This window comes from Sturnira hondurensis, unplaced genomic scaffold, assembly GCF_014824575.4.
Source record: "Sturnira hondurensis isolate 20B ecotype Veracruz unplaced genomic scaffold, ASM1482457v3 Scaffold0009244, whole genome shotgun sequence".
Lineage (NCBI taxonomy): Eukaryota > Metazoa > Chordata > Mammalia > Chiroptera > Phyllostomidae > Sturnira > Sturnira hondurensis.
The window spans coordinates 515,079-539,684 of NW_028081875.1; the positions used below are offsets into that span (position 1 = coordinate 515,079).

General features: G+C 42.2%; 1 protein-coding gene and 1 long non-coding RNA gene across 2 annotated transcripts; both read left to right on the plus strand.

Annotated features, from left to right (window-relative positions):
* Positions 1-15,663: 15,663 nt before the first annotated feature.
* On the plus strand, positions 15,664-18,220 carry CD93 (CD93 molecule). Its single transcript, XM_037057007.1, has 2 exons — positions 15,664-17,698; positions 17,970-18,220. The coding sequence occupies exons 1-2, from the start codon at positions 15,771-15,773 to the stop codon at positions 17,992-17,994; spliced, it is 1,953 nt and encodes a 650-aa protein (XP_036912902.1). The 5' UTR covers positions 15,664-15,770; the 3' UTR covers positions 17,995-18,220.
* Positions 18,221-21,293: 3,073 nt separating this feature from the next.
* On the plus strand, positions 21,294-23,648 carry LOC118994363 (uncharacterized). Its single transcript, XR_005068029.1, has 2 exons — positions 21,294-21,700; positions 21,917-23,648. It is a non-coding gene; the product is annotated as an uncharacterized LOC118994363 (long non-coding RNA).
* The last annotated feature ends 958 nt before the right edge of the window (positions 23,649-24,606 follow it).

A 24,606-nucleotide genomic window follows, 5' to 3' on the forward strand; every position in this document is an offset into this window, starting at 1 on the left:
GGGACTCACATGAATAAGTATAAAGGACACATGGACAATAATTAAGGTGGGGGGCGGAAATGGGAGGGAGGTGGGGAGCACTGGGAGGGGGCAGGGCTGGGAATATAAAACAGAAAACTGTACTTGAATAAGAATTAAATTAAAAAAAAAAACAAGTGAAGGAGTGAGCAGTGAGACAGACCGCTCAGGCTAGGGCCCCAGCAATGAGAATTAGAGCCTAAAAGCACCAAGTGGAAAGACTGTTGGGGTCAAGGTACTGAGAGAGGCTCCCAGGCTCACAGAGAGTTCGCTGGAGAGACCCACAGGGTCCTGGAGGGTGCACAAGCCCACACAGCAGGGAACCAGCACCAGAAGGGCCCAATTTCCTTGTGGGAAGCTGCAGAGGGAACAGAAATCTGAGAGAGAGAGCAGAGCAAAAAAACATTTTCCCCGTCTCTTGCGCTGCCCCCACATACAGCATCACAACCCAGTGACTGGGTCACCCCGGCCCTGGTGAACACCTAAGGCTCCGCCCCTCATATATAACAGGTGCAAATAGACTGAAACATTATGGCTCAAGAAGAACTCAAAGCCCTAGAGCCTATAATTCTAAGTCACCAAGAAATGGCCAAACTTTCAGATGCACAGTTCAAAATACTGGTGATCAGGATGCTCACAGAACTGGCTGATTTTAGGCACATATTAGAGGAACAAATGAAGGCTAAACTAAGTGAAATTAAGGGAAATGCACAGGAAACCAATAGTGGTGGAAAGAAAACTGGGACTCAAATCAATCAAGTGGACCAGAAGGAAGAAAAAAATGACCAAACAGGAAAGTATGAAGAAACAAGAATTCAAAAAAAAAAAATGAGGAGAGGTTTAGGAACCTCTAGGACATCTTTAAATGTTCCAACATCCAAATGATAGGGGTGCCAGAAGGGGAAGAGGAACAACCACGAGTGGAAAACTTATTTGAACAAATAATAAAGGAGAGCTTCCCCAGTCTGGCAAAGGAAATAGACTTCCAGGGAATACAGAAAGCTCAGAGAGTCCCAAAGAAATTGGACCCAAGAAGGAACACACTAGGACACATCATAATTACATTAGCCAAGATTAAAATGAAGGAGAGAATCCTAAAAGCAGCAAGAGATAAGGGGACAGTTACCTACAAAGGAGTTTCTATCAGACTGTCAGCTGACTTCTCAAAAGAGACATTACAGGCAAGAAGGGGCTGGGAAGTAATATTCCAAGTCATGAAATCCAAAGACCTACATCCAAGATTGCTCTATCCAGCAAAGCTTTCACTTAGAATGGAAGGGCAGATAAAGTGCTTCTCAGATAAGTTCAAATTGAAGGAGTTCATCATCACCAAGCCCTTACTATATGAAATGTTAAAGGGACTTATCTAGGAAAAAGAAGATAAAAATATGAACAGTGAAAGGACAGCAAACTCACAGTTATTAACAACCACACCTAAAACAAAAGCAAACTAAGAGGACAGCTAGATCGGGAGTGGAACCATAGAAATGGAGATCACATGGAGGGTTAGTAACAGGGGAGTGGGAGGAGGAGAAGGGGGGAGAAGGTACATAGAATAAGTAGCCTAGACGGTGGGTAGAAAACAGACATGGGGGAGGGCAAGAATACTATGGGAAATACAGAATCTAAAGAACTTGTGACACATGGACATAAATGAAAGGGGGAATGGTGGGGGAGGGGCGTGCAGGATGGAGGGGAATGAGAGTGGGAATAGGACAACTGTAATGGCATAATCAATAAAATATATTCAAAAAAAGAAAAATAAAAAATAATGGATTTTCTATAGGAGGTTTTGGTAGATGGGAAGTTAGGAAGCCCCTGTGCTTCCTATATAACTGGTTTTAGAGGTGAATGGTGGTTTGGGGCTGAAAGTGAGTGAGATTTTGCTCTTGGTAAATTTGAGATGTTGAGGTGAGAAGGAAATAGCTGGCTACTTAGCTTTGGAGCTGAAAGAACAGGTCTAACATGGATCTGTGAGATGAGGTGGTGGGGAGAGCAGTTGGGCCAGTATGTGGTATGAATGAAGTTGTGCAGGATGCATAGGACATGAGGGAGACAGGTGCCAAGGAGTGAACTTCAAAATAGTTCAGCCACCATAAAGGTGGGAAGAGTACTTGGGGATGAAGATTGCTGCTGTCCCTGGGAGAGAATTCCAGAAGGAACATCAGAGGGTCCGGTAACTGAGTACTGATATGGGCCACGTTGTAACTCACAATGAAAGGGTATCTTTGTGAAAACAGCTTCAGGACATGAAAAAGACAGTACAGAAAGAAGTGAGAAAGGTGGGAAAACTGAGGTGACAGTTTTCATTGTATGAGAAGGATGGCTTCTCAAGTATGAGAAGGATGGCCATGACAGGAAGGGAGAACAGCTTTGGCTACAGCAGGTATTGGCTGCAGCATCTTCCTGGTGTGTGCAAGGACATGGAGTGCAGGCCTCACCTGCCACTTGGATGAATATGCTTTCCCAGGCCCAACAAGGGCCTTGTGTCCAGCAAATGTCTACTATCCTCCCATGTCTTTAAGAATCAGGTTGCTTCATTTCAGGGAGAAGAAATCATTTACAAACCTGTCATAATAGGTCACCCATATTCTTTATGTGATAATGTGCTATATTGATATATTGAGCTACAGAGTTTCTTAGTAAAGAAAATTACTGTAATTTTGCACCCTTCACTGCCCATAACTTGAAACTTTTGGTTGAATAGAAATATGCATGTTTTATTGAATTCTGTGGGCCTGCTGGTTTTGCATGTGGCAATCTAACTCCTAAAAATTGGTCACCATTTTAAATTATAATATTTCCTTTATACTCAGAGATTAATTTTCAGCACACCCAAGTCATTTCTGTCTTTAAAACACAAAGGCTAAAAGAAACAATGAACACTTGCTAGATTACTCAGGTGGAATGCTGGCAGCTCTGGGGAAGTCCAACTTAATCTCAGGGAACCTTGTGGAACTGCTGCTCTGAATGATGTCACACTGTCACATTTTATCCTGAACAGCAGAGGATGCAGCCTTCCCCCAGTGCAGGTATGAAATGGTCTCTGCAAATTGGAGCCTGACATAGCTCACTGTCTCATCCTCCTTTCTGCTATTGCTTTATTCACAGGGGAAGGAGGAAGGTGACAGCAGATATGTGGGTGTGAATGCAGGTCTGTGCCCTCTACTGCTTTGGCTTTTACTGGACCCTGAAGTATGAGGCAGACTGTTGGATTATAGACAAACATACAAAAGCCAGTCTGCCAGAGGGATTCATGTCAGCTCTTCCAGGGCTGATGTAAATATTCCACCATCTGGAATATTGGTGGAATATTCCTCTACAAGTCTGCCTTCCTCATTGTCAGCACCTAAAGAAGAAGCTCCACTCTTTCAGCAGAAATGGTCCAAATAGAAGACTTCTTTGTTTTCCAATATATGTGGGAGGGACAGAGTTTGGCTCCTGGAATTGTTGTGTAACTTTGATTCAGCAAACAGACCAAATGCCTGAATACCCAGGAAGGACTTGAAAGGCCTCAGGGTCAGGGTTTTTCTTGTAAAGTAAAATTTTTAGGACCCCAAAGTCTGGAAAGAATACTTTCAGCTGAAAGTAACAACCGAAGTATGAGTTACTCAAGCAATTAAAATGCTAATAAATTTTATAAGAAGTCTCAAGTGGGGTGATATTGTGTGGCTAAGTCAGAAGTTCATTGAGGCCTTTGAGGACCCAGAATCTTTCTCTGTTTATGCTCTACCTTACTGAGAGCACCACCAGCTTGTCCTAAGTCTTTGCAAACCATCACTCAGTAGATTATTCAGAGTCCTGGGTGAATATTTATCACCTCTATCATAGGGCAATGGGAGATTTCCCATAAACACCCAGCATTTCTTCTCACATCACATAGGCTGTCAGTGTCACATGTCTGTCCTGACCCAGGTTCTGGCTCAGACCTGTCTAGATCTATCCCTATACAACTTTATACTTGGGTATAAAGACAGCACTCTTACCTATGCACCAGCCCCCATAGGAAGTACTTACAGTTACTGTCTCCTTTAATTTAATCTTCATGACAGCATTATGTTTTCATGATTCTTATTCTTTCCATTTAACAAATGAGGAAAACAAAATATCTGGAGGTGAAGGATTTGGAGTTAGCCCCAAGGCCAGCAAATGGCCAAGCTTAGGTTTCAGTTTCAGCTTTTGGAAGTGTTGTTGTAGACAGTGAATTAGAGCACCAAGGAGTCTCCCTCCTTTGTTAAGAGGATGGCAAAGGGTGGTTCTTACATTGAGCATGCAGAAAGGTAGAAAGATGAATGGATAGGGTTCAAGCAAACCAAAGCTAGAAAGATAAATGGAAAAGACCTAATCACACATAATGTAAAATAAATGAATAGGTAGGGCCCCAGTGAACCAAAAGCTAGAAAGATGAGAGGACGGGACCTTAATATGCCAAAAACTGATGAGATAATTCAATAAAAAAGAAAGTCCTCCCCTCCCTATCTCTTAAGACTCACAGGGTCAAGTAGGAAGGGGAATATCTTTGAGATAGAAGTCTGCCATTCTCCCAGGTTGTGAAACCTGAATAAACCTCTTTTATTTTTCACCAGCACCTGTTTCACGTGGGTTTTTTGGTGGCAGGCAGCCAAACCCACCTGTTCAGTTACAAGTTTTGGCAACTCAGATGGGACCGAGTGGACCTCAGTAAGTTTCAGAGGGTTCAGGCTGGGGCCCAAGTTTCCTGTTGCAGGCTGACCTTTGGTGCAGAACTGTAGGGACTTTCCCGCAGTTACCAACAGCTTTTCTCCAGGAATTTCCCCGCAGGCCTTCTCAAGGGGCCGGGTGCCTGAAATACTTGGCTGGTGAAAGAAAATGGGTTTCTGGAAAGCAGAGGACTCCAAGATGCTGTAAGTCAAACCAATGTGCACATCAGGGGTTCTCTATTTCTGCTGCTTGGGCTTTGTCACACTTGGACTTTGTTCCCCTTTGTTTTGGTAAGGAACATGTGCAGTACCAATTGGTAAGCTACCCTTGCTGCATGAGCTTTGTGCCAATTGGGCCCAGTTAAAACGAGTTGCAGCATGGGTTGGTAGGCCATCCCTGTGACTGGGTTTTTGTGCCACTTGGGTTTTGTAATACTTGGGTTTTGTGTCAGTTGAGCTTTCTGCCACATCGATCTGAAGAGGGTCACTTATGGTATTAGCTGGCAGGAAATAAGATGCTAGGACAAGCTTGTGAGAATTCATTTGGAATAATAGAATTATGGATCCAAGCTTTGTTTATACATTCCCACTTTTTCAGGGGTCTTTAGGTGGTTATGTCTTGGGGTTTGTACTTCTGATGGTGCCATCAGAAGTTGTTCTGTTTTGATTCCTAAAGGGAGCACACTGGGCTAAATGTTAGGAGATTGGTCTGTGTACAGCTATGATCCAATGACTAAGAAAAAAAATAGTTATCTATTGTAGTATTGCTTTGCCTATTTAACTTTAGAGTATGTAAAAAATGGACCCTAATATTTTTCTATATTACTACACCATCATACAGACATCAGAATTATTTGCCAACAATCAGGGAAATGGAACCATATCCCTTGTATCCAGTCATTTATGTTCTTACACAATAAGGATTTGGCAGAGAAGGGAAACAACCTAATGATGCAGAGAAGGGAATTAGTTTCAAAACCCCTCCCTGATAGTAAGACACAGGATCAAAAAGGAAAATGAGGAGATGAATCTCTTTAATACTCTAATCTAATTAAATCTCTATAATTAGCAGAAAGATTTCTCCTGCTACCACCCTTGCTGCTAGATACCTCAAAATATGGCCCAGAAGGGTAACGACCCCACCTTTGTGTGATGAAGGAGTGGTCTCCCCATTGAAGGCCCAGTAGGGTACCCAATTTGGCCAGGGTGTATTCCTACCTGGAGTGGGGCAATTCCCTTTGAGGCAATACCCTACAGGCTGAATAAACTGGGAGGACCAGCATGCTGGCCACTACTGGGCCCATCCTCTATTTTCCACTACAGACTTACTGAATTAAAAGCTTTCCATCCCCATTATATAGAGGTGATCCTCAAAAAATGGAAGATCTTATCACCTCAGTTTTGTCACTCACCATCCAAACTGGGCAGATGTACAGGTTCTCTTTAACATCCTGCTAATGATGGGTGAAAGGCAACTAGTTATAAATGAGCCTAATGAAGAGGTTCATCACTTTCATCAAAAGCATTTCAAACAAGATCAGGCATGTTCAGGGTGGTATGGCCATAGACTGCATCAAGAGAATTTCAGTGGGACCCCAAACAAGCTGGGGCAATTCTCTTGAGAGATACCAACTGGGACCTGATTAGTAGTGACTAGCCTCCCTAGAACATTATAAAAGGTGCATATTGAAGGGGCTTACAAGGAGGTGCCTGAACAAAAGAGCCTGAATATGATACAGGCTGTTCAAAAAGAACCAGCTGAAGACCTGTCTAAATTATTAGAAAAGATCTCTCAGGTCTATTGAAAGCACACTGATGCTGACCCACAGGCCACCAGAAAATGTCTGAATGGTAAACATGATTTTTATTGGGCAAAGTACCTCAGATATCAGAAGGAAGCTCCAACATTTGGACAGAGCATTGGGAATAAATAACTCCTAGCTTGTGGATATAGCCTTTAAAGTACACCATGGCCTGGAAACAAATAAATTAAAGTAGGTTGCTATTTTCTTAGAAAAAATGGCAGGGAGGACCAGAAAGAGATGCAGGATTTGGAAGGAGAAGGGAAAGAACCACTAAACACCAATCAATGAACCTATTGCAAAGAGAAAGACCATTTAAGAGAGGACTGCCTGGAAATAAAAAATAAAAATAAAAATGCTAAGAACCTTCACAGAGATATGTTAGAAAGGAATGGCAAATATGACAAATGAGGAGGCCCAGGGGTTCCCCTAGATATATTCTGACCTAACGCTGTTTCCCACATGAGCCCCAGGTACAAATGATAGTGAGGAACAAGCTAATTGACTTTCTCATAGATATGGGAGCTACAAACTCAGTGCTAAATACAAAACTAATCAAGAGATTTCAGCTGCAGTGTCAGTTACTGGAGTAACCAGACAATTACAAAAGCAGGTGTTGCTTCAACATCCAGAATGCCAGCTTGGGAATTAAAAATTTACACATACCTTTGTCTACATGTCAGACTGTATCATTTAATTTTGGGACTTGGTTGAGATCTACTTTGCAAAATATAACTTATTGTTATACTTTGTTGTCCCATAGGTTCCTAAGCCTCTCCTCATATTTTTGAATTCTTGTTTCTATGTTCTGTTCTGATTGAATGTTTATTTCTTCATTCTGGTCCAAACTGTTGATTGGAGTCCCAGTTTCCTTTCTGTCACTGCTGGTTCCCTGTGCATTTTCATTGAATTCACTTTTCATAGCCTTCACTTTTTTTCTCTATTTTGTGACTGTACCCAACCATTTTTGTGAGCGTCCTGATGACTAGTGATTTGAACTGTACATCTGATAGGTTGTCTATGTCTTCATTGCTTAATTGTATTTCTTTCTGGAGCTTTGATCTGTTCTTTCATTTGGGCCACTTCTTTTTCTTGGCACACCTGTTATTTTGTAAGGGGTGGAGCCTTAGGTATTCTCCAAGGCAGGGCAACCCATGTCATTGAGTTGTGGTTCTGTATGTGGGGAAAACATCCTGGAGGGAACAGTGCTGCTTGCTGTGCTCTGGGCCAGCTTTCAATCACTTCCACCACTACTCACAAGCAAATTGAGCTCTTCTGGTGTTGACTCCCAGATAGGTGGGTTTGTATACATTATAGGACTCTGTGGGTCTCTCTGATGAACTCTCCTGTTAGGCTATGAGTTGTCTCCTGCTGCCACAACCCCAACAGTTTTTTTCAGACATAGGTTTTGAGCATTTATCTCCCCCTTTGGTTGCATGGTCTGTCTCACTCCCCAGTTGTTCCTCCTGGTTTATCTGCATGCAAACGTGACTCCACCTGGTCTGCCAACTGCCACCTCACCTGGTCCAGAAGCTGCTGCCTTTCTTGCCCAGGTCCTCCAGCTGCTGCCTTGCTGTGAGTCTTCTCCACCCTGTCTGCCCATCTCCTCACCTCCTACCAGTCTCAATAAATATTTCTTCTTCAACTCCTTGGTTGTTGGACTTCAATACAATTTAATTTTCAGGCAGTTCTGGTTGTTTTTTGTTTTTAAATTTTTTGTTGTTCTTCTTTTGGTGGTGAAAAGAGGCACAGTATACCTATCTATGCTTCCATCTTGGCTGGAAGTCCTAAAATTCTTAAAATCAGGGTTAATTCAGCCATACCAGTCTCCCTATAGCACCTCCATTTTGCCAGTAAAAAGCCTTAAAGACCGTCATTTGCTTCAGAAATACCCTAGAAGATAGGGCAGACACTACAGATTTAGTGGAAACTACATGCATTTGTAGACCACAGTTGATGGGAGAAGACTGAAAAAGTGGACCACACAATAAAGAAGACCCTGGAAAAAAATATGCCAAGAAACACGGTTGAAATGAGACCAGGAACTTTCTATTTTCTTGCTCTGGATTACTGTAGTGCCCTAAAGCAGGCTTAAATTAAGCCCTTTTGAAGTAGTTTATCAGAGACACTTCCAAGTTTCTGTTTTAGGGATACCCCTTTTAGAACATGAATAAAAATAGAACAATATGTACAACATTTAGGGCAAACACTAAATCTTTGCACAAATGTTTTCATTGAAAGTAAATCTACTTGCCTGATGTGCCCATTCCAACTGGAAGACAGAGTCTTACTTACGACCTGGGAAACTCCAAGTTCTGAGCAGCAGTTAGCCAAGAAGTGGACTGGCCCTGTGATTTCCTATTGACAACACACTTCCCTAAAGCTCACTGGAATAAAGCCTTAGATGCACTACACATAGATAAAGCAGGTGCCTCCTGAGGAGGACTGGGATCTTGCTGATCCTGTTGATACAGCAAGGGAAAGCTGGACCTATACTCCTGAGAGATATTTAAAATTCCTCTTTTGGAAAGTAACATTGCTTTCCAAAGCTAAATAACAATGTCACTTTTCATTTATTTTATTATTTTTATACTTTACGCTCATGCTTGGACTGATAATGCCTTTGTTTGAATTTCTCAGAGAGTGGCTTCCTTGGCAAAATTATCCCACTGTTGGGTTTGCCACCCAAAGTCCCATTCAGAATTAGATTGTGGGGATCCTTTAGTTTCTCTAGTTTCTAATTTTACTACAATTGTCCCTTCCCTAGCAGGCATACACTTCACTAAGTACTTCATTGCTTGTCTACACAACAGTTCTCACTATGGAAGCCTTTCTTCAACACCATCCCTTGAAATATGAAGCAGTCTGCCACCTTTGGTTGTTCAGTATTGTTATCTTCTAGACACCACCTATTCTTGGTAAAAAAAAATAAACAGATGATTTTAAAAGACTAACTTTTATCTAATGTTTTAAATTTTCTGCAGATCCTGTGGCATTCATGGCTCCTCTTCTCTGGGATAGCCTGACCACTGCCTCAGACCCCTGGTGCTCCCTGTCTACCTGGGCTACCCTTGGAACTTGCCCTTCACTCACTAGAACTGTTGCTAAGACCATGGTCTTCCCCTATGCCTGTTCCTCTCTGTTGGGCACTGTCCTCTTGTCCCTCATCCACTTGTTTGATTCAAAGTCCCAAAGTACCTAAATCCATATACCCTCTCCCTCCACATGCAGAAAATAGTATGGTGTACAGCGGGGACTCATACACATTTATTGAGTGAACAAATGTAGGAGAGTACTGATACACGTCAGGCAGCTGTTGCATACTCTAGGAAAAGTGTAGAATGCTTTATATACCCTCCTCCACTAATTTTTTTTGTTAAGAATATAAAGAAAAAAGAGAAATAAAATGTCTAACTAATCCATAAACCAATCATTCTGTTCCAGAATAATTAAATTTTTAACTACTCTATATTAGCAACCAGAACAGTCCATTTCCAGCATAGCGAAGTAAAATTTTAAGACATTTTTAAAAAGCTCAGAGTACTCATTGAGACTCTAGATTGAAAGTGGATGATGCGGGGCCTTACTGTTAGACTTGTAATTATTCTAGAATGCTTAAAACAGCTTCAACTCAAAGATTTTCCAAGGGAAGTTCTCTGGTCTCCTTAATGCTGATTTCTGTTCTTTAACTGTTAGTCCTCAGAAAAGCTTGATGAAGTCTGCACTCTAAATAAAATATAATGAACCCCCATTAATTAGGTGAGGTTCAGAATTTTCTCAAAGTTTGAATCCAAACTATCCTAAATATTTTGTAGAAATCATGCAAATATCACTAGTGAAAATAAGCCTTCCTTCTGCTGAGTTTGAAGGCATGGTGCCCCAGCCCCTGGAACTCTCATGGCATCTTCTCTGTGACTAGAGAGGTCAGTGAGGAGATCAGGACACGGAGAACCCAGGCTGTCAGGTCCCAGGTGAATTAACATAGCCTAGCTCAGTAGGCCATCACTAAAGGATCAAGGGACAGTGTAAAAATCAGAATATGTGGGAGATAAGGAAAGAAGGGATATCCAGTAAACTGCACCATATTTCAATTACTAATGAGTCAGCATAGGGAAAATTGCACTTGTGCAGTTTAGACAGGATTATTGCTTCTTTGTGTTACCTTATGAAGGCTTGGCAGTAGATTCAGTTCCTACTATCTCTTCAGTTTGCTCCCTCCTCAAATGCAAAAGATGAAAGAAACATGACCTTACTGTTATTGATGCTACAGCAAGGAAGGCATTAAGGAGCCCAGTTCCCATCTTCTTATTTACAGTGAGAGCCAAGGCTGAGTAAACCAGGTTACTGAAAATGCTGAAGTATTGGGTTGGCCAAAAAGTTTGTTCAATTTTTAAGTAAAAAATAAAAGACACATGTTTGTTGTTATTCTGGAATGCTTAAAACAGCTTCCGCTCAAAGATTTTCCAAGGGAAGTTCTCTGGTCTCCTTACAGAACAGAATGTTTTCATTATGTTCGAGTAGAGAATCACATGTGGAAATATGGTAGGGTTTTTTTCAGTCAAATATCATCAGTATTTGAGCAACATATTTACTGTTTAATTCCACCTCCTTTTGCCATCTTTCAGGCAACTTCATAATTTCATCTTTCCAAAACTTGTATCTTTTTGAGTAAAGAACTGTTCCAGGTGCCTTTTGCAGTCAATTGTATTTTTTTGCATTAAGAGAATTTTGTAAAGACTGAAATAAATGGAAACCAAAAGATGAAATGTCTGGTGAACACAGCAGATGAATCAGAACTTCCCAAGGAAGCTGTAAGAGTGTTTGCTTGGTTATCAAAAAACCATGAAGTCTTGTGTTATCCTTATAGAAGATTATGCATTTTCTGTTGACTAACTCAGGATGCTTGTCTTTGAGTGCTGTTTTCAGTTGGTCTAACTGGGAGCAGTACTTGTTGGAATTAATCACTTGGTTTTCTGGAAGGAACTCAGAGGACTCCCTTCCCATCCCACCTTATCCAAAACATCATCTTCTTTGGATGAAGACTGGCCTTCGGTGTGGTTGGTAGTGGTTCATTTTGCTTGCCTTAAAATCTTTTCCACTATATATTTTTGTAAAGTATCCACTTTTCATCAGCCATCACAATTTGTTTTAAAAACAGAATGTTTTCATTATGTTCGAGTAGAGAATCAAATGTGGAAATATGGTAGGGTTTTTTCACTTAACTTATGTGGATCCAAACATCAAAGCAATTAAAATAACCAAGCTGGTGCAAATGATTTTTAACACTTGATTTTGATATTTTGAGTATGTCAGCTATCCTCCATGTGGTGTAACATTGATTGTTATCAATTAATGCCTCAATATGATTGCTATCAACTTCAACTGGTTATTTGACTGTGGAGCATCCTGCAAGAAATCTCCAGCATGAAATTTACCAAAACACTTTCGACATGTTTAATTAGTACAGCACTTTCTTCACACACTGCACAAATCTTTTTTATTTTTGCATTTCAGTTGTGTTTTTAACTTTATTAAAATAATAAAGCATAATATTCAAGAAATATTGCTCATTTTCTTTCATCTTCAATGTTAAAATGGCTACACAAAAACCCACCAATTTTGGTGTCTTTTTAAAATACATGCTGATATGATAGCTGTCACAATACAATCTAATAAGGTTGTTTCAAATAAAGTTAAAGACCACTAAGCTACTAGACCTCTAGTGCTACTAGAGCTATCTAATGGAAAAACTGAATGAAGGTTTTAGCCAACTCCTAGGGCAGGGCAGTTCCTGCACTTTACATAGCCTTTCTCACAGTAAGTGCTTCACAGATACTTCCTGGATTAGTGAATAAATATGCTGCACATATGTCCTTGCTAGTTTGTTTTCTTAAGACTTTAGCATTTAGATAAATAAAGAGTAGTTGACTTGAGTTCTCATGTGTAAGATGAAGAATTGCCAGCAAAAGAAGATATCCTGAGCCCTGGCTGGTGTAGCTCAGTGGATTGAGCATGGGCCTAGGAACCACACGATCTCGGTTCAATTCCCAGTCAGGGCACATGCCTAGATTGCAGGCCAGTTCCCAGAGGGGGACCCATGAGAAGCAATCATACATTGACATTTCTCTCTCCCTCTCTCCTTCCCTTCCCCTCTAAAAATGAATAAATAAAATCTTTTTTTTTTAAAAAGAAGATATCCTGAGAAAGATCTGGGGGTCCAAGTGGCTAACATGCTGTCCTTAAGCATCAACCAAGCAGCATGTTTGTTGAATCCTGCAGGATCACAACACTTAACAGGAATCTAGCTCTGGGTTTCACAGACATGGGTCTAAACCAGAAGAAAGTTTTTTGCTATGAGAATATGCCCAGCTGTGTTGCATTTCAAGGTGAACATCATCATATTGATTTTATAGAATGTTAAGTAGTCACCTTTAATAAATAAACCTTTAATAAAGTCACCTGCCCATAAATAAACCTTTAGAGATGCAGTTTCTTTCAGGCAGAGATCCATGCTACCTTTACTAAGCCTAAATGCATGTCCTGTTATGGTGGCCTAAGAACACCAGCCTTCCTAAGTCCCTTTGAATCTGGTTACTTTCCAAAGTCTGGGAGCAAATTTAGAGTCCTGAGGAGACAAGTTATGGTGACAGGAGTCTGGGAGATTCTCAGCCCCCAGAGGCAGCCTCCTTTGCCCTTCAGCTCAGACCCCATTTCCTTACCTCTAGTTGACAGAGGTTTCAAGGACTGTGAACTCTGGTGGCACAAGCAGGAAGCCATTAAGTCCTCCTATGTGCCTTCCATTCTCTCCAACCCCATTCCATGCAGCACCAAGAATGGCCTGAACTAACCCTTCATCATTTACTGAATATGCTTTCCCTAATCCAGGTGCCTAGCTCAGTCCAAGTTACCATCCTCTATGCCTGGAAGATTTCAGTCAGCTTCTGAGTGGTCCTAACAATGCTCGGGGTCTATTAGCCTGCTCCCTTCTCCATGGCAAAAGACACTCTTTTCCATGCTCATCTCAGCACGTCAGCCCCTCAATGATTCCCCATAGATTTAAGTAGCCTTAAGTCTTCACTGTTTAGACTCACAAGGCTCCACCTTCTCAGACCTTTCATCTTATTCTTAGGATCAATCTCACTGCACTTCCTTTACTCCCTGTGAAGGTCATGACCTTCCTACTACAGGGCCTTGGCATGTGATGTTCCTCCACTGCTGACATCATTTTCCCTCTTAGATATTCCTCCCTAGATTATGGCTTCATTGCCATTCTTCCCCAGAGAAGTGTGCCCCATACCCTGCCCACCCCCAACCAGTTCAATTTATCTCCTGACATCCTGAACTTCTCCCTGTGGTACTTGTCACAGTTACAGCTGTTCAATGTATTCAAATCTGTCCACTCTGACTTTAGGGTCATGAAAGCAGGATTCCCTCCCCAAAATCTCAGTGCTAAACCCAGTACATAGTAAAGGCTTAGTTAACTTTGGGTGGGTGGGTGGATGGATGGATGGATGGATGGGTGTGTTGGTGGGCAGAGGGTGGGTGGGTGGATACAGATGGGCAGATGGATGGATAGGTGGGTAAATAGATAATGGATGGATCTCCATAGAAACTATGGAGCACAGGAAAGATCTCATGGGTTCTGAGAGAAGGTCCCTAGAGAATCTGAAATACTTTATTAAGTAAGAAATAGAAAACATCTCTGAAAGATCTCCACCTGAAATCTGAGATGGACACCTTATTTATTCACTGGGGAGTCTGAAAGCCAGTGAGTTCACAAATCCCATGAAATCTTAACTCAAATCTCCATAGAGAGCTTATATGGTAGATGCTAGTACTACATCCACAGAACTGTGGCACTCCCCTGTGATTCTCCACCTGAGTGTTCCCTTTGGTGTACTGGGTTATCACTGTCAGCCCAGAGAAACAAGGAGCTACTGCCACCAGTGAGAAGAAGAGCTGAAGAACTGTCCCAGCCCCTTCCCCTTAGGTGGCAACACTCTGCCATGTGGCCCACATCATCTTTCAGAGTATCCCAGGGAATAATGGTCCAGCAGCCCCAGTGTCACTTACTCTTTCAGTCACCCTGTGTTGGCTCCTCCTTTTTCTGTCTTACATCTCCCAAATAAACTAATTGCCTCAAATCCTTATCTCAGGGTTAATTTATGGGTACCCGAATCGAAGACAGCCCCAACAAACAAACCATGTCCATGATTCTGGAAAAGAACCCTTGTAGTTCATAGTCTTTGATAAGTTACTACCTGGAAGATGGCCAGTAAAGCTGCTTGTCTCCTTTTCAGGACAACAAAACTGTGATGAAGACAACGGGAGTCAGGCTTGGATCCTCCTTCCAGGCTCAGAGCCTGACCCTTTCTGGGAACCCTGAGTAGGGAAGGCAGATGTCAAGCCAGTGCTAGGAAGTCAGGAACATTTTTTTTTTGTGGTGCTTTTTGTGCACTACTCCTTCACAACATAATAACTGCACCGTGAAACCCTGAAAACTGTTAAATTTCACCCAATTTGGTTTAATGTTTTCAAGGAGCTTGGAATTGTATCAGAGATGCTCAGATGTTCCCACAACCCAGTTTCTATTTAAAAACTGCATCTCTATTTAAAGTTCATGACACAGGGAATAAAAGAGAAAAAAAAGACTTACAAAACTAAAGGGAACATGAGTAGACAAAAACCCCAGTTTGTTTCTAACAAAGCTGGAAAATTATAACCATCCATGGCCTCATGTCTCAAGTCTGAGGATTTTTCCCCTTTCTGGTTGTTTGAAAACTAAAATAAAATTTTATTATAGGTTATTCAGTGAGCTTTTTAAAGTTCTTGTCCCACAAAAGTCCCTACTCAATCCGTAGCATGCTATTTAAGCTCCTCGTACAGATGGGAGAGAATGGAACTGAAATAAAGCGGCTGGTATACCAGGGCTGTAACAGTTTTCTCCCAATGTGGCCACATTTTCCCAGTGCTTAGCCAGTGACCCAGCAAAGCGGCCTGGCTCCTTTTGTGAACAATAAAACCGTGATGAAGGCAACAGGAGTCAGAAAACTATTCACTGCAGGAAGTCCCAGTATCCGGCGAGAAATAAGAAATACAACCGCACAGGATGCGCCTTGGGTCAGGGAGACTTGAAAAGCCCACAGCCTTTGCGTCCTCTGTGCCAGAGTGTCAGTGTCTGAACCCTCCACTCCCCTCTGAACTCAGCCGTGGCAGCTGCTGTCACTCTCAGGTTTCTAGCCTCCTGCTGAGGGCCAAAACGGAGGCTGAGATGGGCACCTCCACCAGTCTACTGCTGCTGCTGCTACTGCTGCTGCTGCTGCTGCTCCTGAGCCCGCCTTGGATGGGGGCTGGTGCTGAGGAACAGGCCGTGGTATGTGCGGGAACTGCCTGCTACTCAGCCCACTGGGGCAAGCTGAGTGCAGATGAGGCCCAGGTTCACTGCAGCAAGAATGGGGGCAACCTGGCCACGGTGAGGTCTGAGAAGGAGGCCCGGCACATTCAAAGAGCTCTAGCCCAGCTCCTAGAGGCCGGGGTGCCCCTGGAAACCCAGAAAGGCAAGTTTTGGATAGGACTCCAGCGGGAGAAGAGGAAGTGCTTGGATCCTAGCCTGCCTCTGAAGGGTTTCAGTTGGGTGGGTGGTGGAGAGGAAACATCTTATTCCAACTGGCACAAGGAGGTCAAGAGCTCTTGCATCTCCAAGCGCTGTGTGTCTCTGATGGTGGATCTGTCCCACTTGTCCCTCACCAGCCACCTCCTCAAGTGGTCTGAGGGCCCCTGTGGAAGCCCAGGCTCTCCTGGAATCCGCATTGAGGGCTTTGTGTGCAAGTTCAGCTTCAAAGGCATGTGCCAGCCCCTGTCCCTGGGGGGACCAGGACAAGTGAACTATACTACTCCCTTCCAGGCCACCAGCTCCTCCTTGGAGGCTGTGCCCTTTGCCTCTGTGGCCCATGTGGTCTGTGGGGATGGGGATAAGAGTAGGCAGCATTTCTTCCTGTGCAATGAGAAGACCACTGGTGTATTTGACTGGGACAGCTCAGGACCCCTCTGTGTCAGCTCTGAGTTTGGCTGCAACTTTAATAATGGAGGCTGCCATCAAGACTGCTTTGAAGGGGGGGATGGCTCTTTTCGCTGTGGCTGCCATCCGGGGTTCCGGCTGCTGGATGACCTGGTGACCTGTACCTCTCGGAACCCTTGTAGCTCCAGCCCATGCAAAGGGTTGGCCACATGCATCCCTGGACCTCTTGAGAAAAACTACACATGTCTCTGTCCCCAAGGCTACCAGCTGGACTTGACTCAACGGAATTGTGTAGACATGGATGAGTGCCAGGACTTCCCCTGCACCCAGGAGTGTGTCAACACTCCTGGGGGCTTCCACTGTGAGTGCTGGGTAGGTTACGAGCCTGGAAGCCCTGAAAAGGGAGCCTGTCAGGATGTGGACGAGTGTGCTCCCGGCCACTCACCCTGTGCCCATGGCTGCACCAACACAGATGGCTCCTTCTACTGCTCCTGTAAGGATGGCTATGTCTTGACAGGGAAGGATGGAACCCAATGCCAGGATGTAGATGAGTGTGAGGGCCCAGAGGGCAGTATCTGTGACAGCTTATGCTTCAACACGCAAGGGTCTTTCCGCTGTGGCTGTTTGCCAGACAGGGAGCTGGCCCCTGATGGGATCTCCTGTATCACAAGCCCCACATCCCTGGGAACATCTGTGGAGCCTTCCCATGGGCAGAAGACAGGAGATAGAGAGGGAAGGACCATGCTTTCTCTCACATCAAGTCCAAGTGAGCACCTTGAGGATACCTCCAATGTGGCACCTACCATGAGAAGACCCTTGGTAGGGGTCCCCATCACTCCAATGTCACTCCAAACTCCAGCTACCAATGGGTCCCCTGGCATCTGGATGGAGCCAAGCAACCATCACCCCACGGTCACCACAGACATTGAGGAGCCTACAGGAGGGAATTTCATGGTAAAACAAAGGGATGATGGCACCAACGGGCAAAAGCTACTTTTGTTCTATATCCTGGGCACTGTGGTGGCCATCCTACTGTTGCTGGCTTTAGCCCTAGGGCTGCTGGTCTACTGCAAGTGGAGAGCCAAGAGGGAGGAAAAGGAGAAAAAGCCCCAGAGTGCAGCAGACAGCTACTCCTGGATTCCAGATCAAGCTGAAAGGAGAGCTATGGAAAACCAGTACAGGTAAAGGAGACAGGTTGCCCTGGGGCATGAGGGGGTAAACATAGAGAGGTGGGTGGGCAAAGACTCCCATGCAAACAGGCAGAGGGCAGGGGTAGTGTCTGTCCATGTCAGATGATAAACTTAACCCTGCCGCCAACCTAGAGGCATGCTGGAAATGTCTAAGAACAGTTGCCCTACTTGTAGCTGGGGTGTACATGGGCCTTCCTCAGGGTATAGATATGCATGGCAAGGTGCAGCAGCTCCCAATGCTGTCATCTTCTGTTTTCTATAGCCCAACAGCTGGAACAGACTGCTGAAGATGAGGTGGTCCCAAAGACACTGTCAGTCTGCTGCCACCATCCTCAGAGCTTAGAGCCCTTCTCAAAAGGCAGAACCTGCAACCTTATGAAAGCCTGGATTGGAATCTGAGAAAACAATTGTAAATTTTCTCTGTAAAAACCTGGTAACTTGGAATGTACAGGTATATTCTAAATTTGTATGATTTTCTTGAAGTGGAATTGATGAATCACGGTGTCATTTTGGGAATTTCTGAATATTAACAATTTGTACTCACTCTTCTTTTTTAAACTCAAATATGACTACTTTCATTTTTTTGCACTGATCCTGAACTATAAGTCAGGTGCTAATGGGTTTCCCTTGAGCTACTTTTCTGCTCACTGCATTCATCTAAAAAGAAAAGGGGTCTGATAATGTTAATCAGGACTGAAATATTTTTCCCTTTAGTATAATGGAGACTAAGTCAATTACTGTTTAATTATATAAAAAGCTTTTTTGTTTGTTTTTCAAAGGAAACATACTTAAAACTGAAAACGTATCTTTGCATTTACATTTATTCATTTTTCTCATCACAAGTCCTCTGAACTTGGTGTTGTTGAAATCTTCTACAGTGACCAGAAATATACCTAATTGCGTAGTTAGCAAGGAGTCAGGGACTTTGGAAATCACATTTCCCATTTTTAGGTTTATAATTGTATTGGTTTTATTTGCCAGTGAAGCCTGAAAAAATGTGTTAAAAGTTATATGAAGAGAGTTAAAATAATTTTGAAAGAAATAATCTAAAGTGCTGAAGAAAGAAGCCAGGTTTTTTTCACAAATACTTGAATCTGTATTCATGTAAATGTTCTGATGCTAACACAGACTTAAATACTGATGAGATAAAGACTCATAAGGAAAAAGCCAAAGATAACTTTCCTCTAAGCCTGAACATTGCCCCCTCAGCAGACTACCCTGCCTTCACCTCAGGCAGCTCTGGATCTGAGTGATTTGGCTATAAAGGGAGGGTATACTAGAATGTCTCTCATTCTGATTGCTTCTAAAGGTTGGTGAGTGAAATGACTTGCTGAGTTCTGAAAACTGTCATCATAAAGCTTTTTAGCACAGTTCATAGTTAACATTGCATCCTGACAACCTGATTCCGACTTGTGACTATAGCACACAAGAAAGTCAGGGACGAGTCAGGCCAGATAATTGTCCCAGTGCTTCTGCAGAAACTTATGCCTCCTTTCTCTCTTTTCCCTATAAAGATGGGTGGAGTTGGAATGAAAAGAGAAAGAGAGAAGTATCTTTTCAGATCCTTTGTCCATTTTTTTATCGGTTTGTTTGTCTTCCTGGAGTGGAGTCCTGTGAGTTCTTTGTATATTTTGGAGATCAAACCCCTGTCTGAGGTGTCAAGAGCAAATATACTTTTCCCATACCATTGGTTTCATTTTCAATTTGCTGATGTTTTATTTAGCTGTGCAAAAGTTTTTTTTTATTTTGATGAGATTCCATTTGTTTATTCTTTCCATTATGTCCCTTGCTGTAAGGGATATATCAGTAAAAATATTGCTACATGGAATATCTGAGATTTTCCTGTCTATGTTCTCCTTTAGGACTTTTATGTGTCCTGAGTTATAGTGAAGTCTTGTATCCATCTTGAGTTCATTTTTGTGTATGGTGTAAGTTGGTGATCAAGTTTCATTTTTTTGCATGTAGCTGTCCAGATCTCCCAACACCATTTGTTGAAGAGGCTATTTTTATTCCATTTTATGCTGTTGCACCATTTATCAAATATTAATTGACCATAGAGACTCAGGTTTAGTTTGGGGCTCCCTATTATGTTCCATTGATCTAGTTGTCTATTTTTATACCAGTACCAAACTATTTTTATTACTGTGGCCTTGTAATATAGTTTGATGTCAGGTATGGTGATCCCTCCTACTTCGTTCTTTCTCAAAATTGCTGCAGCTCTTTGGCTTTGTTTATTGTTTCATAATAATTTTTGAAATGTCTGTTCTATAATGATAAAATGTCATTGTTATTTTAATAGAGATTGCATTGAATCTATAATTTACAGAGGTTCCAAAGACATATGAAAAGATTCTCAGCATCACTAGCCATCAGAGAGATGCAAATGAAAACCACAAGGAGATAATGCTTCACAGTTGTCAGAATGGCCATCATAACCAAGTCAACAAAAAACAAGAGTTGGCAAGGTTGTAGAGAAAAGGGAACCCTAGTACACTGTTTGTAGGAATGCAGACTGGTGCAGCCACTGTGGAAAACAGTGTGGAATTTCCTGACAAAACTAAAAATGAAACTGCCTTTTGACCCAGCCATTCCACTGTTAGGACTATACGCTAATAATCCCGAAACACCAATTCAAAAGAGCCTATACACTCCAGTGTCCACAGCAGCACCATTTATAATAGCCAAGTTCTGGAAGCAACCTAAGTGCTCATCAGTAAATGAATTGATCAAAAAACTGTAGTGCATGTACATGATGGAATACTATACAGCAGAAAGAGAGAAGAAGCTCCTACCCTTTGCCAGAGAATGGATGGAACTGGAGAGCATTATGCTAAGTGAAATAAGCCAGGTGGTGAAAGACAAATACCATATGATCTCACCTATGAGTGGAACCTAAATTAACAAAACAAACAAGCAAACAAAATATAACCAGAGACATTGAAATTAAGAACAAACTGACAGTAACCAGAGAGAAGGTGGGAGAGGAAAATGGGGTGGGAGAAGGGGGAAAGGTTGTCAAGGAACATGTATGAAGGACACATGGACAAAGCCAAAGGAGGGTAGGATCAAGGGTGGAAGGTGGAGATGGCTGGGGTTGAGGGGAGTGGTGGGGAAAAATGGAGACAACTATACTTGAATAACAATTTTTAAAAGAAGAAAAAGAAAGAGAAAGAGAGAATAACCAAAATCTTTCACAACTACAAAAACTGCTCAAAACAACTTTTATTTATATCTTCATTTTTAAGGGCTCATTTGCAAAGATTTCCCCTCATGATGTGGTCAGTAATGTGAGGTTCTGCCTGTGTAGACAGAAAGGAGGTGGTATGGTCAAAATTGTTAGAACTGCCAGAGTGATATTGCAAGGCCTTTGATGGCTTGGTGACTTTCTCCTGCCACCTTGCAGACAAAAAGGTTTTTCCTTCTAGAGACCCCAAACTGTCTCTCAGAAAGTGGATACCCTATTGCTGGGGTGTCAAACTCACTTTCACCAGGGGCCACGTCAGCCTTGCAGTTGCCTTGAAAGGGCTGAATGTAATTTTAGGACAGTATAAATGTAACCAAGTAGAAACAAGGTGCAGGAGAGGGGGATAAAACAAGGTGGAGGGCTGGATTCGGTCCACGGGCCTTGTGTTTGCCACCTGTGCCCTATTGTTTCTGGTTTTGCCTTAGAAATGCAACTGTCCCAGAGTTCAACACTGTGGGTGTGAGTAGTGGCAGGTACACAGCCAGCCTTCAGAGTTAAGTGCATTATTTTTTGGCCAATTTTGAAATCTAGATGCTACAGTTTATTATTTTTTTAAGAAAATGGGAAACTGCAGGGGAGTGTAAAAGGAAAGATGAAGGCTCTGGGGTTTGGAATTTCTGCTTTTTAAAGTCAGTTTTCACTTGGAATAAGTGGTGTTTAATACTTAAGGACACAAAAGCTGTGTCCATTGGCCATAGGATGGACCCTTGGCAGTGTGTTGTATGGGAACCAACTGTTTGGCCATTCAGGTGATTTATTTATTTATTTATATATTTTTATTTAATTCTTATTCAGTACAGTTTTCTGTTTTATATCCCCTGCCCTGCCCCCCCCAGTGCTCCCTACCACCCTCCCATTTTCGCCTCCCACCTTAATTATCACCCATGTGTCTTTTATACTTATTCATGTGAGTCCCTCCCCTTTTCCCCTATGATTCTCTCCCCTCTTCTCTCTGGACCATTTAGGTGATTTTAAATATTTGGCCAAAAGTGTTGCTGACCAGTATCTGTACTTACGTGAAAGAAATGCAAATTCAACAGTTTTACCCTTAGATCTTTACAGTTTTCTTTTCACTTTTTTGTAACGGAGACATTTCTACTTTTGGCTTTGCCTAAGTCCTCTGTGATCCTGTGGGTCTCAAATTGGCTTAGGTTATTAAAGCCATTTCACAGTGTTTGATTCTTCTATAGCCCTGCCTCATTTTCTGGTCTGTGTTTAAATTTTTCTGTGGTAGCAATAGGCCGCTTAACCCCCTATACCAGGGAGACCACACAGATCCCCACTGTGGGACCCACAAGGGAATAACTGGCTCGATAAATAGCAGCTTCTCAAAATCTGCTCCAGCAGAGTTGGCCCTCCAAAGGCCAGTGAGTTCTTCTGATCTCATGCCACTGCCCACCTGTGGCCAAGATCCTTCACCTGTATGACCTCAGGCAGATTATCTGATGAAACCACTGGCTTCAAACACATGCTTTTTTTCTCCCATTCAATACTGCTATAATTCTGTCTGACACTCAAACTCTTGTATTGGGGAGTTCAGGGCCATAACAAGGGATGAATAACTGCCTATCAGCTACATGGCCATTGGCAAACTGCCCATTTATTCACAGGGGCCCCAAGTAGCTTGGCTGTGACACAGCCAGAGAAATGGGTGGAAATCAGCATGTGGAGAGTTAGCTCTGCCATGTGCAGACCCCTCCAACCATGTCCCTGGGTAGGGACAGACTAGGTGCTGTGCTGCCCCTGACCTGCCAAGCAGCACACAAGGGAGTCAATGGGGAGAGGGAGAAGGTTCTACTCCATAACAATCTCAAAGGTAATGGACACTTTTGTCCAAATAGTATTTCCCATAGTTCAATCATTGTAGGGAGCTTTTGGAAATCATGTTTGGGACAAACTCACTTATTCCTACCCTTCACCTCCCAAGGCAGATAATTTATAGGGGAGGACACCTTTAAACATGCAGCCCACTTGGCCCATTTCTGATTTTTAGAGACAATCATTGCTCTTTTCTTCCTTATTACTTGGAGAGGTCTAATGCAGGAGGTAATTCTCCCTAGGAAATCTGAGGAATGGAGAAAACCAAGGGTGGGGCAACTATCCAAAAATGTCTAGGGAGTGGTGAACTCGGTGAGCATCTTTTTACAATAACCTACCACTGTGGAACAGTGTGGCCTCAAGGAACAAACAGGCATCAAGGGCAGCTTGATCATTATAGTGGTGACATCATGATACTACACATGCACATGGTGTTTTCCCAGAAGAATTAAGTGGGTGAATTAAGCAGTTTATGGATTGAAGATAGGAGGACTCTGGTGTGCAGTCACAGCCAGGCTTTGCCAGGCCATGTCTAGCCCTAAGTGTTTTTCAGTGGTAGCCTAACAGCCCTTGGCAAAGGCTCCTCCTCACATGTTCCCATGATTAGGCAAACTAGTAGAATAAAAAGTTAAGCATGTAATACACGCTCATGTACATCATGAAGTAGGAACTGAGTAGGAAATGAATTACTTTTCTCTTAAACACACATGTGTGTATTGCTATTCTCTTTCATGTTCTAATCATAAGCAATTGTTAGAGTATATTGCAATGGACTCTTAGCAGAGAGCAATCTTTGAAGAATATGAATTTCATCATTAGTTACTTTTATTCCAAATTTCTTTTCTATAAATATTTTTGTGAAAACTAAGAGAGGAGAGATGAGATTTGACAAAAAATGTACTAATTTCAAAATAATGCAGGTTTTTAAAACAAATATAGGAAACCCTTTTTGTATTGTTTTTCTTCTGAGCTTCTCCATTGTCTAGATCAGGAAAACAGGAAAACATTTCATTCTAGCAGCTACAAATCATGTAATGGCTCTACATATTTCCATCATTTTAAACAATAGGTTCAGTTTTGTAATCTGATATATGAGCCCTGAAAACCTCTGTTCCTATCTGGCTGCAAAACCCACTGCTTAAATCTGTGTGGTTTGTGGAGTCACTCAAAATAAAACGATGATAATCAAAATTCCCCATTACACAACAACGGATAGCTTATTCCACTACAGATTCCAGGAACTAACTTTTATAAGAAATAAATTGTGTTTTGGTTTGTTCTTAGAGTTAATGCCCATCAATTTTAGGAGGAAACTCTAGAATTCTTTTCCTGAATTGTTCTTTTTATCTATATGGTGGCAAGTGTTTTCTTTCAATAGATTTTTTCCTGTTACACTGAGCTGAAGTTCTTTTTTGCATATTTGGCTTAAGCTTGAATTATATAGTATGCAAACTCTCATATTAGATGCAGTTATTAATATTTGTATGCACGTTAAATGAGAATTTAAGTATTTTTAAATGTTGTGTATTTCAGATTTGTTCTACTAATTCTGGAATCAAGGTATTTTAACATGGGGTTTATTTTCATCCTAGGCATAAGTGTTTTTCCAGGTTGAGAGGAGGGCAGTCTTGAACACAGCACTGATCCTCAGAACACAGAAAAACTGTGTGTTACCTTGGGTCAGCCTCAAGAAGTGTCAGTTTTGTTATTTTCTTGTGCTTTGTGTTACACACCTATTTTAATAAATCTGAAATATATTTGTTATCAACTTATTATAATATATTTTATAACAACTCAAAATACATGGCAGACTTGCATGAATGATTATTAAATGTAT